The sequence below is a fragment of the Equus przewalskii genome, chromosome 9, assembly GCF_037783145.1.
Source record: "Equus przewalskii isolate Varuska chromosome 9, EquPr2, whole genome shotgun sequence".
Taxonomy (NCBI): domain Eukaryota; kingdom Metazoa; phylum Chordata; class Mammalia; order Perissodactyla; family Equidae; genus Equus; species Equus przewalskii.
This window is the reverse complement of record NC_091839.1, coordinates 22,423,731-22,439,996: the sequence shown is the minus strand read 5'-3', so window position 1 is coordinate 22,439,996 and position 16,266 is coordinate 22,423,731. Positions and strand designations below refer to the sequence as shown.

General features: G+C 55.9%; 1 protein-coding gene and 2 long non-coding RNA genes across 7 annotated transcripts; 2 read left to right on the top strand and 1 right to left on the bottom strand.

The window, feature by feature from the left end:
- Positions 1–113: 113 nt before the first annotated feature.
- On the top strand, positions 114–1,454 carry LOC139073563 (uncharacterized). Its single transcript, XR_011522448.1, has 3 exons — positions 114–202; positions 711–757; positions 1,321–1,454. It is a non-coding gene; the product is annotated as an uncharacterized lncRNA (long non-coding RNA).
- A 14-nt stretch (positions 1,455–1,468) lies between these two features.
- On the bottom strand, positions 1,469–10,778 carry MYADM (myeloid associated differentiation marker). Of its 4 annotated transcripts, none has more exons than XM_070558452.1 (4): positions 10,683–10,778; positions 10,064–10,305; positions 5,897–5,972; positions 1,469–3,813 (listed from the first exon to the last, which is right to left on the bottom strand). In XM_070558452.1, the coding sequence occupies exon 4, from the start codon at positions 3,809–3,811 to the stop codon at positions 2,843–2,845; it is 969 nt and encodes a 322-aa protein (XP_070414553.1). In that variant the 5' UTR covers positions 3,812–3,813; positions 5,897–5,972; positions 10,064–10,305; positions 10,683–10,778; the 3' UTR covers positions 1,469–2,842. The 4 variants fall into 4 exon arrangements, with proteins under 4 accessions (XP_070414553.1, XP_070414554.1, XP_070414552.1 ...); XM_070558453.1 differs by having other exon boundaries at positions 10,643–10,771; XM_070558451.1 differs by lacking the exons at positions 10,064–10,305; positions 10,683–10,778 and adding an exon at positions 8,752–9,011.
- A 2,298-nt stretch (positions 10,779–13,076) lies between these two features.
- LOC139073562 (uncharacterized) lies at positions 13,077–15,807 on the top strand. 2 transcript variants are annotated; one of them, XR_011522446.1, is made up of 3 exons: positions 13,077–13,211; positions 13,310–13,418; positions 15,584–15,807. It is a non-coding gene; the product is annotated as an uncharacterized lncRNA (long non-coding RNA). The 2 variants fall into 2 exon arrangements; XR_011522447.1 differs by having other exon boundaries at positions 13,310–13,442.
- Positions 15,808–16,266: the final 459 nt, after the last annotated feature.

Genomic DNA, 16,266 nt, shown 5'->3' with positions numbered 1-16,266 from the left:
CTGTGAGGTGCAACGCATCCTGGGAGTTGTAGTCTGAGCCCGCGGGCCGCCTGTTTTCGCGACGCGGCCGAGAACTTCCACTCCCGGCGTGCCGCGCGAGGCGGGGCGGGGCGCTGCGGCGGCGGCTGGGACTCCGGGCGCCTGCTACACTTTCTCTGGGAATTTTGGGGGTCGGGTCCGGCTTCCCGAAGCCGAAGGGGAGGTGAGAGATCTGGTTCCTCTCCTAACCCCCCAAACGTGGGGTCCTCCAGCCTTCCAGCCACCTCCAGGCGGCCGCCGTGCCCCAGGGCAGAGGATAGGGGGCGGGGTGGCCTAGGAATCCCGCCGCTCTCTATTCCTGCTCTGCTTGGGTTCTTTCTCGAGTCACCATCGTATCACCTCCGGGTTCTAGAGCTGTTCTCTTGGATGCCTTCCAGGAGGGATGCAAGCATCGGCTGGGGGAGGGAAAGGGGGCCGAGACGCCCTTTGAGGAAGCAGGGATTGGTGTGGGTCAGAATTCTGGGGTGGACACTGCAGAGATCAAAAAGGCTTTTCCCCACCGACAAGGAGTGCGTCTGTTCTGGTTAGCCCTTGCCCCTCTTCCGGAGGGACAGTTCCCTCCCTTACAATCTCTTCCCGATTGCTTTTGCGGGTGTAGGTGCAGGAAATGGGTTGCACGATGCTGGGATTTCCCCGGGGTTATGTCTTTATGTATTTGTGATTCTCCTCAGGCTGGAGCAGGATGACCGTCGGTGGGACAGCGAGATTCGTTATGGGAGTAATTCGTTTGCTCTTTACCGAGGCCTTCTATGCAGCAGGCGTGTCAGGGAGCTGAGAGTGGGATCGTAGGCAGGGTCAGATCCTGAAGGCCTTGAATGCCAGACTGGTATTACCTATAGCCAGGGTGGAGTGGGGTGTGGAAAGATTTGAACAGGGGAGGGCGTGTCAGCCCTGGATGTTGGGAGCATCCCCCTGGGGCCAGGGCGGGCTGGAGATAAGGATGCTCAAGGAGGTGACTGGGGCAATACCTGAGGTGAAACAAAATGAAACCTGAGCTGTGTCAGGAACCTGGAGAAGGGGGACAGATATAAACAGTATTCAGGAGAAAGAATAGACAGTGTTTGATGAGCGACTGGCTGACAGAGAGGAGACTGACAGACCAAGTGCCCGGGCTCTTAGCCCTAAGAGGTTATTACTGAGATGGGGAACCTTGAGGAGTTGATTTTGGAGTAAAGATGCTGTGCTCAGATTGGGACATTGTGTTTCTGAGGTGCTCGTGGGACTCCAAGGAGGGAGAAATCTTGTTCATTTCTGTCCTAACTACTTCTCCTGTTTTGACAGAGTAATTTGGAAGATGCAGACTCAATTAGTATTTTCTGATGAGGCCAGAGTTGTCTTGGCCCCAGTTCTGCTTCTCCTACCAGACCCAGGAATCTGGACATTGCTGTCTCTCCTGGAGCCCTCCCCAATAATAAAGCAAGCGCAAGTCTTTCTTTTATCTTTATATTAAGGTAAAAAAAAAAAATGAACATTATGGATGTGGGACTGGGGGAGGGGACAAGGCTCTATGATTGGCAGCAGGGGCTGATGGAAACCAGAAGCTCCAGGGAATTAAAAAAAAATAAAATATATATTTATACATTTATATATCACGTTATGTTTGTGAGTCCCAGAAAAGCAGGAAGCAGCAGCAGGAAGCAACTAGCACACAGAAACACACGTGTGTGTGCACCACACACTCGAGCAATACAATTCTCTGGCTATGGCAGCAGCAATCCCCACCCACCCAACCCTCCAACCCACCCCCCCCCCCCAAAAAAATTGAAAACGTCCCCTTTAAGAATAGAGCTACCCAATAATTTTTGCCCTTGCGACCAGGAAAAAGAAAAGAAAAATACCCAGGCTAACACTGCCTGTAAGGCTGGCAGTGGCCATTTTCTTCTCCTCCCTGCCAAGGCAGGGCATGCTATTTTTAACACTGAGGCTGGAGGGCGACATGACTGCCTCTCCCTCTAATACTTCAGACGATTGTCTCAAGACAATGCAGTTCTTCGCCAGCTCCTTTTTGATACCCAGAGGGTAGCTGGAATGGAAGGTATCCACCCTTTACTTTTAAGATGGGCTCTGGGCAGTGGGTTTTTAGTAAGCGTGGCAAAAATTCTGGAGCCAATCTCAGGGGAGGCTGAGCATCAGGCGAGGCCTAGGGACCCAGGGTCTGTGCTTTAAGCCTCTACCCACTAGAGGAAATGATTGACCTCCAGAGATTTTTTTTTTTAACTTAAAGGGGAGGTGCAGTGTGCACCCCCCTCCATCGGGAGAATGGGGCCCAAACCCTAGCTTCCCACCCCCACCCCTCAAACACAGACACACACACACACCGACTAAGGCACAGCCAGGGCGGGCAGGCATGCTTTGGCAATGAGGCCCCTCGGGAGGCCCAGGGTATGAACAGCTGTGAAGAGGGGTGTGTGGGATGTGGAGCTCAGCACCTTTGGAGGTGGGGCAAGAGAAGAAAGAAGTCTCAGGGCTCCCGAGGAAAACGGGCAGAAGGCAAATGGGAAGAGGTGGTGAGGAAGCACGCAGATGAGAAAACCAACAGGACGCCCGGAAAAGAGCCGAAAAGCAGGACAGGTAGAAAGGAAGACAGCAAAAAAAGAGGCCAACAGGAGGCAAAACAGGATGTGGGCAACCAAACAAAGCAGGAAGGAAAAGAGATGGCAACCTGGAAGGGAGAGAGGGAGGGAAGGAAACAGAAAAGAGAGCGAGATGAACTGAGGAGGAAATGAGCAGGGTGAGAAAGCATGGAGCCAGGAACCGGGCATCATGGGAGAGAACAGGGTATCAGGAGCCCCAGGTCAGAGCCTCAGACCCTGACAAAAACCAGGCGGGCCGAGTACACCAGGTCGGCCACATAGGCCAGCAGGTTGATGGCCGTCAAGATGGCCACGGCCAGGCGGCGGTCCCAATCGCACACATAGTGGGCGTGGCTGGTGCTGCAGTTGTGCTCCCTCGACCGCCGGGGCTGGCCACCATACTTCTCGTCGAACTGGTAGAGTGGCCAGAGGACAAGAGCAGTGGCGTAGAGGAGGACGGAGAGCAGGGCCAGCCCCGACAGGAAGCTGGGGAAGGGGATGGGCAGCATGTTGGTGCAGTCGCCCAGGTTCAGCAGGATGGCCACGGCCGCCAGGATGAAGCAGATGGCATACACGGCCACGCACCACTCCAGGGCCGGCTTGTGCTGGTACAGCTGGGTGCTGCTGATGAAGGCGAAGATGATGCAGGCCACGAAGGTCTCCAGCACCTTGAGCAGCCCTGGCACCGTGGCCATGTAGCCGGTGATCTCGCCGGGCCGGGCCCGGGTCCAGGCCACTTCGGTGGCGTAAGCCACGCAGGCAATGCAGGAGAAGGCGGTGGCGGCGATTGCGTGGTCCCGGGAGCGGCCGTGAGGTAAGAACTGGACGTAGGTGGTGGGGTAGATGATGGAAGACGAGAGGCAGAAGAGGGCAGCATAGCAGGCAAAGGTGATGGGGAAGTTGCGCCAGGAGAGGGGGAAGCGGGCCTGGAGCCCGGCTAATTCCACGATGAGGATGATGAGGGTCACGGCAAAGCAGAAGCACCAGGTGAACATGGACCAGTTACCCATGGGTCCCGTCCAGGCACCCACACTGGCCACCAGCGAGAAGGCCACACAGGTGGAGATCAGCTGCAGCAGGCGCAGGAGGCCCAGGGGCTGGGTCAGTGCCCGAGGGGACCCCACAATGGTTGAGGAGCCCAGGGCTGAGGATGACGTGGTGGTGGTCGTGATGGTCGTGCGGGTTACTGTAACCGGCATGGCTGGGGAGGGGAAAGAAAGTGCCCTAAGAAGGTTCCAAACCCGGGGATCCAGGCCCCCAGCCCTTGCCTCCCCCTGGGGATGAAGGAACGTGGACTCTAGCTGGGGGGGACCCAGGATGTGGGCCTTTCTGTTTTCAAATTGACAGTCCTAGGCCTACACGGATGAGTTGGTCACCCAGGTCCCAGCCCCCTCCTCCCTCTGGACTCAGGTTTCCCACCTCCCATGTCCGAAGCTAGGAATCTAGGCCCCAATCTCTCTCCTTTCCAAGACACTCCTTTCTTCCCTCCGCAACCCACCTACTATAAAACCACATACTTTTCTTCCTACTCTAGACACTCAAAGCTGCCCTCCATCCCCCAGGGTCTCAGCAACCCAGCCACTCAAGACTCTGCTCTAAAGCGTCCCTCTCCCCAGCCTGCCCCCACTGCCCCTGTCGAACAAGAGGCCCTGTCTTCATGAGCTCTTAAAAGCCCATCTCTCAGGGGGCCAGCCCCGTGGTCGAGTGGTTAAATTCGGGCGTTCTGCTTCAGCGGCCCGCATTCTGCTTCAGCGGCCCAGGGTTCCCCAGTTCAGATCCTGGGCGCCAACCTACACACCATTCATCGGGCCATGCTGTGGCGGCATCCATCACAGAAGAACTAGAATGACTTACAACTAGGATATACAACTATGTACTGGGACTTTGGGGAGGAAAAAAAAAACAGAGAAAGATTGGTAACAGACGTTAGCTCAGGACCAATCTTCCTCACCAAAAAAAAAGAAAGAAGAGAGAGAGAAAGCTTTCAACATTAAAACAACCAACCAAACAAAAAAATCCCATCTCTCTACTTCCTCTGTTGCAGTACCCAGGGCTCTGCCTCCAAGCCCCTGGGCCCTCCTCCCTCACCTAATAGGCCTAGGCATTTCTAACCTACAAACATTCAAGACCCCAACCTCCACATGCGTATGTTCTCAGGGACCACATCTGATCTGAGCTTCCAACTTCCCAATCTGTCTCCTCTCACGGAGCAGGTGTCCGCTCCCAGCTCCTGGAAGACCAGGAGCTTCCCCTCCCTTCTGGAAGTGGGCCTTACCTCTGGGCGGCACCCCCCTCCCATGCCCACCCTCCCACCTCAGAGACAGGAGCCTTCGTCCTCAGTCTACCTCCACCTGGGATTTACGTCTTTAGTACTCCAACCCACGGGAAGCTGAGCTTCCTCCTGACTATCCCGCTCCTCCACATGGGGTCCAGCGCCCCTCAGGAACCCAGCCAGCTAGTTCTCCAACTTCCAGGAAAGTCAGCTCCCCAGCTGGACTGTGCAGTGCCCAGGCCCTTTGCACTGAAATCTCTGGGCCTCTCCTGCTCCGTTAAACAGCTTCAGACCTCAGGACTCCGGCCAGGCCCTCAGCCCTGAGCACGCCAGACACCTATACTCTGAAAAATCAGCTTCTTTCTTCCGTCCCTCCGAGACCTTTTTGTCCTAAAGACATTTAGGAATCCAGGGCCCAGCCTCGATTCCTGACCAGGTGTCCAGATCGTGCCTCAGGCCCTAAAATGTCTCATCTCTCAGCTGCTGCCCTTCAACAGCTCAAAAGGCCTCACTCAGCCACAAGGAAACAAAACTTCCTCCTTCTAGTGTGGGACACAGAGGAGGGCAGTCTAACAGGCTTTGAGCTCCTCTGGGGCCCACCATACCTGAACAATAGCTCCCTGAGCACACAGGAGTCCAGTTCCCAGACACATTTCTTCCTCAGATGCACAGGTGTCTGGGCTTCTCCTTGGAACCTAAGCTTCCAGGTCCTTCTCTCAGGATCCAGGAGTCCAGGCCTCTAGTCCCCTCCTCCCTCTGACCCAGGAGTCCAGGCCCCCAGCCCCTCCTCTCTCAGACCTGGGAGTTCAGGCCCCCAGCCCCTCCTCTCTCAGACCTGGGAGTTCAGGCCCCCAGCCCCTCCTCCCTCAGACCCAGGGGTCCAGGCCCCCAGCCTCTCCTCCCTCAGACCTGGGATTCCGGGCCCCCAGCCCGTCCTCCCCCAGACCCAGGGGTCCGGACCCACAAGCCCTCCTCCCTCAGACCTGGGAGTCCTGGCCTCCAGCCCACTCACCAGCGGTCTTAGCTGAAGACCCCGATGGAGAAAGGTCCGGCTCTGGAGGCGGATGAGGTCAGACACCTGGAAAAGGCTAGTCAGAGCACGGGGAGGAAGAGAGAACGTCAGCGTCCAGCTCAGACTTGCCTCTGTCCTCCCGGGGCCCAGGAGACGAGCCGGCCCGCCAGGGGCTCGCCCAGAACACCCGCTGAGGCTCTGCAGCCCGGGCGCGACTCCCAGCCCGGACCTAGGGTGGGGTCTGGCCACGAGCCCCGGAGGGGTCCGGGAGGTGACCCCAGGGAAGCCCCGCCCCCTCCCCCTCCTTCCCCAAACAGCGGGGGCGGGAAGGGAGCGACCCGGACGGAAGGCCACGCCCCGCGGGCCGGCGTGGGCGTGGGGGAGCCTAACCCTGCCCGGGTCGCGAGGACCGCGGGCTGCGGGCCGCCGGGCGGGCGGACCCTGGGCGGTGGCTGCGGGGGCGGGCGGCCCCGGCCGGCGCCGTGTCTCCGGGCCTTATAAGGGCTTCAAGTCGGCGCAGCCATCTGGAATGTGACGGGGACCGGGAGGCGGTGCCGGGACCCCCGCCCCGCGCCGGCCTCCAGGATGGCCCGCCCCGCTGGTGGATTTCAGGGGGTGGGGCGGGGGTTGGGAACTGGGACTCCAGGTCCTGGGAGGGGAGGCCTGGAAGTCAGAGTTTCTGAGACCTTCAAAATGTGAGTTCTGGGTGGCTATAAGGATGGGCTGGGAGACTGGAACCCCTCAAGAGGGTCTCTAAGAGCAGAGTGGCTGGGAACCGCCTCGCGGGCGCCCCTTGCCTGGAGCCCGGAAACTGCGCAGCGTATTGGAATCCGGTCCAGACGTGAGGAGCCACACCTCCCACCGCCTCCAGCAAGGCAGGTCTCTCCACCAGGACTGCGCCACCTGGGAGGTGTTACGGCGGAGTCCGCCACCTCCTGCTTCCCCCCACGCCCCTCCAGAACCCGTTAGGAGGAAGTGGAGGCTGGCGGAGGAGGAGGGCGGGGCAGAGCTCCTGAGGTCTCCCGCGGAAGGTGCGTTCGCGCTGAGACCCCGACGGGAGGGGTCCATCGCCACCCTCAGGGACCCCAGCCGTCGCCTGAGGTCAGAGCTCAGGAATGCACTACCAAGGACCAGAAGAGGGAGAAGAAACACCCCTTTGGCTTCTTCGCGAGGCTCAGGACTCCTGGCCACGCCCCAGTCCTCTCCCCACCTCTCTCCGAACGCCATACCCTATTTCTAAACGGACTCAGAATCGCGCCTCTGAAACTCAGCCTCTGCTGTCAACACCCAGGGACGCTGGACTCAGCTTTGCCCTCTCTCGGTCTTAGGACATCCGCTTCCCAGCTCCCTCCTCACTTTGGGACGACAGCTGCTGGATCTCAGTCCCCGGCCTTTCAGAGTCCAAAGTTCGGATTTTGTCCCCTGCATGGGGACGAGGTCAGTAATTCTGAACCTCAGCCACTCTCTTTCCCAAACCCAGGACTCCCTACTCCAAGCTCCTCCCCTCCTGAGGACCTTGATTCCAACCCCATTCAACCCCGACACATAGGAGACCCCATCCCTCTGTGCCCTCAGACCCAGGAGTCCAGGCCCTCAGCCTCTCCTCCTTCAGACCCAGAAGTCCAGGCCCCCAGCCCCTCCTTCCTCAGACCCAGGAGTCCAGGCCCCCCGCCCCTCCTCCATCAGACCAGAAGTCCAGGCCCCCAACCCCTCCTCCCTCAGACCCTGGAATCCAGGCCCCCAGCCCCTCCTCCCTCAGACCCAGGAGTCCAGGCCCCCAGCCCCTCCTCCCTCAGACCCAGGAATCCAGGCCCCCAGCCCCTCCTCCATCAGACCCAGGAGTCCAGGTCCCAGACCCTCCTCCATCAGACCCAGGAGTCCAGGTCCCAGACCCTCCTCCATCAGGCCAGGAGTCCAGGCCTCTAGCCCCCTCCACCCTCCTCAGACCCAGGAATCCAGGCCTCCAGCCCCTCCTCCCTCAGACCCAAGGAGTCCAGGCCCCAGCCCCTCCTCCCTCAGACCCAGGAGTCCAGGCCCCCAGCCCCTCCTCCCTCAGACCCAGGAGTCCAGGCCCCCAGCCCCTCCTCCCTCAGACCCAGGAGTCCAGGCCCCAGCCCCTCCTCCCTCAGACCCAGGAGTCCAGGCCCCCAGCCCCTCCTCCCTCAGACCCAGGAGTCCAGGCCCCCAGCCCCTCCTCCATCAGACCCAGGAGTCCAGGCCCCTGGCCCCTCCTCCATCAGACCCAGGAGTCCAGGCCCCCGGCCCCTCCTCCCTCAGACCCAGGAGTCCAGGTCCCAGCCCCTCCTCCATCAGGCCAGGAGTCCAGGCCTCCAGCCCCTCCTCCCTCAGACCCAGGAATCCAGGCCTCCAGCCCCTCCTCCATCAGACTCAGGAGTCCAGGTCCCAGACCCTCCTCCCTCAGACCCAGGAGTCCAGGCCCCAGCCCCTCCTCCATCAGACCCAGGAGTCCAGGTCCCAGACCCTCCTCCATCAGGCCAGGAGCCCAGGCCTCTAGCCCCCTCCACCCTCCTCAGACCCAGGAATCCAGGACCGCAGTCTCCTGGTCCATCAGACCAGAAGTCCAAGCACCTAGTCCCTTCCTCTCTCAGACCCAAGAATCCGAGTCCCCAGTCTCCTCCCTGAGACCCCGCAGTCTGGGCCCCCAACCCCTCTTCTTTCAGGTGTATGACTTGTATGAGTCCAGGTCCCCAGCCCTTTCCTCTCCAGAACCTGAGTCCTGGCCTAGATCCGGTCTTTCTAGGGACTCAGATAGTCTGAATCCTAGTTCATTCATCCTTCTGCACCCAAGAATCTTGGACCGCTGCTCCCACCCCCTGGGGTCCCCGCAGCCTCACCTCACGGGCTTGTGGTGGCTGCGGCTGAAGCAGAGGCGACAGCTGCGGACTGGAAGGGTCTGAGGCCTGGGTGGGGTTGGCGGGCTGGCGAGTGAGTGCGGGCGGGGCCGGGGGCGGGGCTGGAGACTGGGCGAGAGCACCAGACTCAGCCCGGGGAAGGGACACCCCCGGAGCCAGGGCTATCCCAGCCCCGCCCCGAGGGCGGGGACAAGGAAAGACCACGCCCCCGAGCAATAAATATACAGCGGCCCTCGCGCCCCGCCAGTGGAGGGGGTGGAGGGCTGAGGTCACTGTTGCCTTGGTGACAAAACAGGAAGACACAACAGCTGGCGGAGTGGGGGCTCCTGGGGGCTGCCCTCCCCGACACAGCCCTAACGAAGTCTCTAGGGGAGGCCCGGGAAGGCCGCTGCCGTGGCAACCCGCCTGTTTAGAATTTGTTTAGCACGGAGCCCCCCAGCCCAGGTCCCCACCCCAGTCTCACCTCACTCAATTCTCCCTCTCCCTTCCTTCCCCCTCCGTCCCCTTCTGCTCCAGCCCCCTCTTCCAGGATGGATGAAACCTTGGACATCTGGGTCGCAGCGGGTTGGGGGAATCGGGCCTTTCAATTTATGGGGTCTGTGGGCTAGGGTCTCTGTCTCCTGGGTCCCTGAAAGAGGAAGGAGTTGAAGGTGGCGATCCCTAGGCTTTAAGAGCCTTCTGAGCTGAGGTCCCGGACTCCTGAGTTCCCTAATCCTTATTTACACTGGGACTCGCGGTGTAAGGGACTGGGTGACCGGACCCCTGGGCCCCAGATGTCAGGGTGGATGGAGGCAGGGGAAGAGGGCGAGGGTAGCAGTATTCCTGGGATCTAGGGCAGTAGGAGCTGGGGGCATGGACTCCCGGGTTCCACATGACGCCTAGGCTGGGGGCCCAGATCTTGGCTCAAAAAGCAATCAGAGCTCAGACTCCTGGGTTTTCAGAGCAGATGTGGTTGGAAGCCGAGCCTCCTAGGTCTGGAAGGGAGAGATATTTTTGGCCTGTATTCCTGGCTCCTGGATAAAGGGAGGGGCTCAGAAGCCGAATGAGGACGGGGCTGGGGGCTGGGGGCGCCAGATTCCTGCAAGAGGGGAGGGGCCCAAGGGGCCGGTTTGCCCGGGCCCCAGAGCAGGGAGGGGCTGCGGGGTCCTTTTTTAAGGGCGGCTCTGGGGCCCTGAAACGGATTGATAAAGCCAAGAAGCAAGCGGAAGCTGAAGGTGGGGATGCCGGGCCCGGGGTCGGAGCCGGGCGGGGACCGGGACGCCTGGGTCCCTCCCTGCTGGCCGTGCTCACTCACCGCGCTCTGCAGTCGTCCCTGGCGCGGCCTTGCTCGCCGCGGCCGCTGGGCGGGGCCTGCTGGCGGCTGCGGATGCTTCCCGAAGCTGAGCTAACGGCGCGCTGCCTCCGCTGCTGCCGCTGGGTGCTTTCCAGGCCGACAACTGAGGAGGCTTTGAGGCCGAGCCCCGGGTGGAAGCCGCGCGAGTCGCGCAGGGAGGGGTCCGAAGGGGTCCGGGAGCTCTGTATACCCGGCTGCGTGCCCTGCAGAGGAAGGAGGGGCTGGAGAGGGGCCCTGGACGCTCTGTGCTCTGCAGAAGTGGGGGGTAGGGGTGGGGGTGGGAGGGATGTGGAGCGTGTATGCCCACTTTTGTGTCCCTGCAAAGTGGGTAGGCGCAGATCCTCTCTGCCATTCTGTGCCCTGCATAGAAGGGGTCTCAAGGAGCCCTGCATCAGGACCCATAGCGAGTCAGGACATGGTATTAATTGGAGGTCCCCAGGTTCTATTCACACACTTCCTTGGACCCCAGTGTAGCCGCATCTCTTCCCGCCTTCCTTCCCAAATCATTCTCTCTCTTCGCCGGACCGTCTAGTCGCACGCCTGAGATACCCCAAATAGTCCAGGGGCGGCCTTCACTCACACAGCTTTCTATGTTGTGCTCCCTGGTGGAAGCGTTCCCCCCGTTAGGCGCTAAAACCACAAACCAGCAGAGTTCAGGGTAGCAGGAACAGGAAGCAAACATTTAAAGAGTGAGTCATCGGGTGTGACCTGGAGAAGTGACACCGTGTGGTTCCCCGGGTCTGTATAATCTGTGATCTCGTATGTGCCTACTGGTTCAGAGTGTTTACTCATCCTGTAGGGCCCTGCTCCGACCCCAAAGATGTCCTCTCCAACATGGCACTGTAACCCAGTCTCAAACAGGCCCTGCCTCTGTTCTGGGAGGCTGGCTACGTTGGGGTGATGGGGTACATGGACCCGCCCACTGACTTCCTAATACTGTTTCTTAATCAGAAGCAATATTGTGTGGGTTAACGGGTCGGTGAATAGGACCATTCAGTGCATGCACAGATGCGGCTGTTGGCAGGAGGACGAAAGGGAAGGGAAGCGAGTAACAACCCAGAGTTAATTATTCCAAGGAGGAAACAGTCGTTGCCCAATCCGTGATGGAAGGGGCCCAATGTAATCCTCAGGTGACCAGGTATTTGGCTGGTCTCCCTGAGAAACCGTGCCACACTGGGGGCTCAGCGCCGCTTGCTGCTACCAACAGGTGGGCACTGGTCAGTGACATGGCTGGCTAAGCCTTGATGAGGCATTTAAATGCATGGATAGCCCACCATGGCCACTTTGTTCGTGAGCCTGTTGAGCAAGCATGGGGGAGACTGGGGAAAGACGCTGAAGGAGAGCCACAGAAAGGTCGTCTGCCCTGCGGGGTGGCTTAAAGCATTCTCTGTAACAGAGGTTTTTGAAGGAGAGTTCACCTGGATACGGATTATGAAATGTTTTCCACTCCTGACGCTTCTGACACCAAGTATGTGAGTTTCTTTCTTTTTTTTTTCCCCCCACACCAACAAGCAGTTGTCCATCTCTGGATACTGAGTGTCCAGTGATTCAATGCGATTCTGAATCTGGGTACAGTAATGACCTGCAATTATTGTCAGACCCCACAGGTGAAGGGCTCAGTCCTGCTAGACCGCCCCCACTTCAGACACTAATCACGAGTCCCTGGGCTCCTGGACTTCTGACCCACTGACTCGAAATCGGGGGTTCCCACGACCCCCTCCTCTTGTTCTGTAATTTGCTAGAATGGCTCACAGAATTCAAGAAGGCCCTTTACTCAGTATTACTGGTTTATTACAAAAGATACAACTCAGAAACAACCAAATAGAGGAAAGGATGCATGGACGTGGGGAAGATGCTGTGCCCTCTCCAGGTGCACCACCCTTCCAGCACCTTGATGCTTCTACTGGTGTGGAAGCTCTTTGAACCCCATTATTTAGGGTTTTTATGAAGATTCTATTACGCAGGCATGATTGATTAAACCATTACCCATCGGTGTTGAAGCTCAGTCTTCTCCTCTCAGGAGGTCAGGGGTGGGGTTGAAAGTTCCAATCTTTTAGTCATCTGATTGGCTCCTGTGACAACCAGCCCCCATTCAGAAGTTACATAGGAGCCTGCCAAGAGTCATCTCATTAGCATAAACTCAGGTGTGGTTGAAAGAGGGTTATTATTTTCTTTTATTTTTTTAAAGGTATGCTTTTTGGTGAGGAATATTGGCCCTGAGTTCGCATCTGTTGCCAATCTTCCTCTTTTTTTTTCCTCCCCAAAGCCCCAGTGCGTACTCATATATCCTAGCTGTAAGTCCTTCTAGTTCTCCGTGGGACGCTGCCTCAGCATGGCTTGACGACCGGTGCTAGGTCCAGGCCCAGGATCCAAACCGGCGAACCCTGGGCCGCCAAAGTGGAGCACACGAACTTAACCACTCGGCCACGGGGCCAGCCCACCGAAAGGGGTGTATTATAAATACACTCCTCTCACCCCCATCACCCAGGAAATTACAAGGGTTTCAGGAGCTCAGTGCCAGGAACTGGGGACAAAGACCAAATTAAATATCTTATTCCATCACAGTAACACACAGATCTTTCCATACTGTGGGTCCATTGGAAAGTTTCATTCGTCCATCCATCAGTATTGATGAGCCTCCTACTGAGAAGAAAATAGGCTACTTCCTGCTCTAATGGAGATTTTATCTTATTTGTTGATGGCAAAATGTTCGAGATACAGTAACTGCTTCATTTGGAGGGGACATTCCCACTGTCCTCAGATTATTAAATTCTCAGTAACTTCCCTGACGTGACAGGCTCCCCAGTTTTCAGGAGTTTTTTTCTCACATGTTCTCGCATATGTGTGTCTTTTTATTTTTTAATAAATTTTTCATCACAATTTTTTTTTTTAAGATTGGCCCTGAGCTAACATCTGTTGCCAATCTTTTTTTTTTCTTTTTCTTCTTCTTCTTTCCAAAGCTCCCCAGTACATAGTTGCATATTCTGGTTGTAGGTCCTGGTTCTGGTCCTTCTGGTGCTATGTGGGACGCCGCCTCAGCATGGCTTGATGAGCGGTGCCATATCTGAGCCCAGGATCCAAACCGGCGAATCCAGGCCGCCGAAGCAGAGTGCGTGAACTTAACCACTTGGCCACGGGGCCGGCCCCCATGTGTGTGTCTTAATAAGTCAAGACGGTGTGTCTATCTGCTCCTTCCTGCTTTTTTAGGTCATCAATGCAGTTGACCAGAATGGAATCTATGGGCTATTGAAAGATGGAGTTTCCTGAAGAACAAGCTGTGGAACGGGGTTGAAGAATTCACGTAACCCGGGAGAAGGTGTGACCGTCCTGCGCTCCACCTGTATGAATTTCCTGGGGCTGCTGGAACCAATCATTACAATCTTGGTGCCTCAAAACAACAGAGATTTATTCTCTCACAGTCCTGCAGGCCAGAAGTCTGAAACAGAGGTGTCAGTAGGGCCCCACTCACTTTAAAGGCTCTAGGGGGAAACGAGTTCCTTGCCTCTGCCAGCTTCTGGTGACGGTGGGTGTTCCTGGTCTAGTGGCCTCGACATCCAATCTCTGCCTCCTGTTTTCCTGTCACCTTCGCCTCTGTGTGTGTCTCTGTCTTCTCTTCTGTCTGAAATCTCCATCTCTGTCCAGTTAGGACATTTATCATTGGTTTTAGGGCCCACCTGGGTCACCCAGGATGATTTCCTCTTCACAAGATCCTTAACTTCGTCATATCCGAACAGCCCCTGTTTGCAAATAAGGTCACATTTACAGGTTCCAGGGGTCAGGGTGTGGCCACATCTTGAGGGCTGCTATTCAGCCCACTACACCATCCCCGGTGAAGCCACACTGCTTCTAGATCTTCTGTTTACTGTGCTAGAGGTAAATGGATTGGCCATTCTAGATGCCAAGGGCTGGGTTGGTTTCATCCGGCAAGGAGATCACAATTGCACGGCTGCAATTAGAGTTCCCCTGCTGGCGTCCTGTCTACACAGCAATGAGCCTTGTGGAAGTGGGGAAGAAGGAGGGGGAACAGGATCCCGCGTGTCCAGATCTCACTTTTTCCCAGGGAGGTTGGGTTTCTTGGGATGATGGAGACCTGTGCCTCCAGCACCATGCAGGAGGAAGACTCCTTCTAGACACTGACATTGTCAGTTATCACCACCCTGCTCCATTCTTCTCCGCTCAGGACCTCAGAACCCTTGCTCTGTGTCCTGTGGAACTGTTCCAGAATCAGCAAATTCCCCTATGAAAGCCACTTCGTCGTTAAGTGTTCTTTCTTCCCTGGTCTTCATGGAAATGGATATCCCCCCAGCCTGTTCTCTGGCTATAACACCTTTTTGTTATCTGCGGACTTCCTGGTTATTTACCTTCATTTTCATGTGGTTTCCTGAAATTCTCTAAAGAGCTTCTCAACTGATGTGCCGTGAACAGGTCACAGGTTGGCTGGGAGATGTTGATTCTCTTGGCCCTCAGAGCGACCTGGGTGCCTCTGACTGTGGCAGACTCATCTGTTTACCTCATTGAGCTGTCAGAATATTCTGTTCCTGTTTACCCCATGGTGTGAAAATGTGTGAGAGGCATTGACTTAGAAGACCCTCACACTGACATTACCCTCCACTCCACAGCAGTCATCGATCCACTCAGTTGTCCATGCCTCTCAGGCATCAATCACTTCTCCTTCCATCTCACTTTCTCAGCAACTTTCACTATGACCTTTTCTTAACCTGATAGGAACCCCCCAGTCCATCAGCCCTCTCTTTCCTTCCCTTTCCTCCTTCTTCAGCTACGATTCCCCATCCATCATTTCAATAACACTCTCAGGTTAGGGATTGAACACTCCTTTGCCCTTCTGTCTTTGCATCACCCCAGTCTTGGAGACAAAAAAGCCCATCTAACACGGTTTCTTTTTTTCTGTGTTTGTCCCTAAGCAATTGGACATTCCTGGAGAAAGTCACATTACAGGACAGAGCAGTTCCACCATAAATACATGATCACCAAATTCAAATATACCCTCAACATTGCCCACAATCCCATTGCAATCAACCGGTCAACTCATTCTCATCTCCACAGTGACAAGCACACTATTTTTATCCCCTTCAGTCTGCGACACCCTTTACACCTCCTGCCCCCCATTCTCAGCCTGTGACCTGCCTTCTTTATTTACAGAAATAACAGAAGCTGTCAACTGGGAAGTCCCTCAATTTCCCTATGCTATGACCATAAACCTGACTGTACTTCTAGGACCATTCTCTTCTAACAATAGTGAAGTTGTTCGTCTCATCTCATGCCAATCCTTTTTCTTATTTTTTTGATCCTTAAATACCTCCTTCTCATAATCTCACTATTGCTATTACTCATCTTCTTCTCTTGGGATCCTCAACATCTTCCACTTAAAGAACCTTTCATCAGCTTTTTAAGAAATAATAGATATTTTTAATTGTGGTAAAATACACGTAACATAAAATTTACCTTTTTAACCATTTTTAGGTGTACAGTCCAGTGGCATTAGGTACATTCACACTGGGACCATGTGAAGACGCAGGGAAAAGACAACCATTTACAAGCCAAGGAGGGAGATCTCAGAAGAAACCAACCCTGCCGACACTTTGAAGTTGGATTTCTAGCTTCCAGAATTGTGAGAGAATCAATTTCTTTTTGAGCCACCCCATCTGTGGTACTTTATTAATACAGTTTCTTACCGCTTTGGGCAATCTTTTCTCAGTTCTTAACTTTCTGGTCTCTCAAGTAACTGATGCTGTTAGCGTCTCCTTCCAACCTGAAACCCTGTCCTCTAGGATTGTATCACACGTCATTCTCTTGGTTTTCCTTCTGCTCCGTTAGGTTCCCTCTCGCCTTTGCAAGCTCATGCTCCTTTAAATACTAGCGTTCCTCAAGGCTCTTTCCTGGGCCCCTGCTCTTCTTGTGACACACTCTTTTTTTTTTTTTTAAAAGATTTTATTTTTCCTTTTTCTCCCCAAAGCCCCCCATACATAGTTGTATATTTTAGTTGTGGGTCCTTCTAGTTGTGGCATGTGGGATGCCGCCTCGGCATGGCTTGATGAGCGGTGCCATGTCCACACCCAGGATCTGAACCGGTGAAACCCTGGGTTGCTGAAGCGGAGCGCTCGAATTTAACACTCGGCCATGGGGCCAGCCCCTCTTTTTTTTTT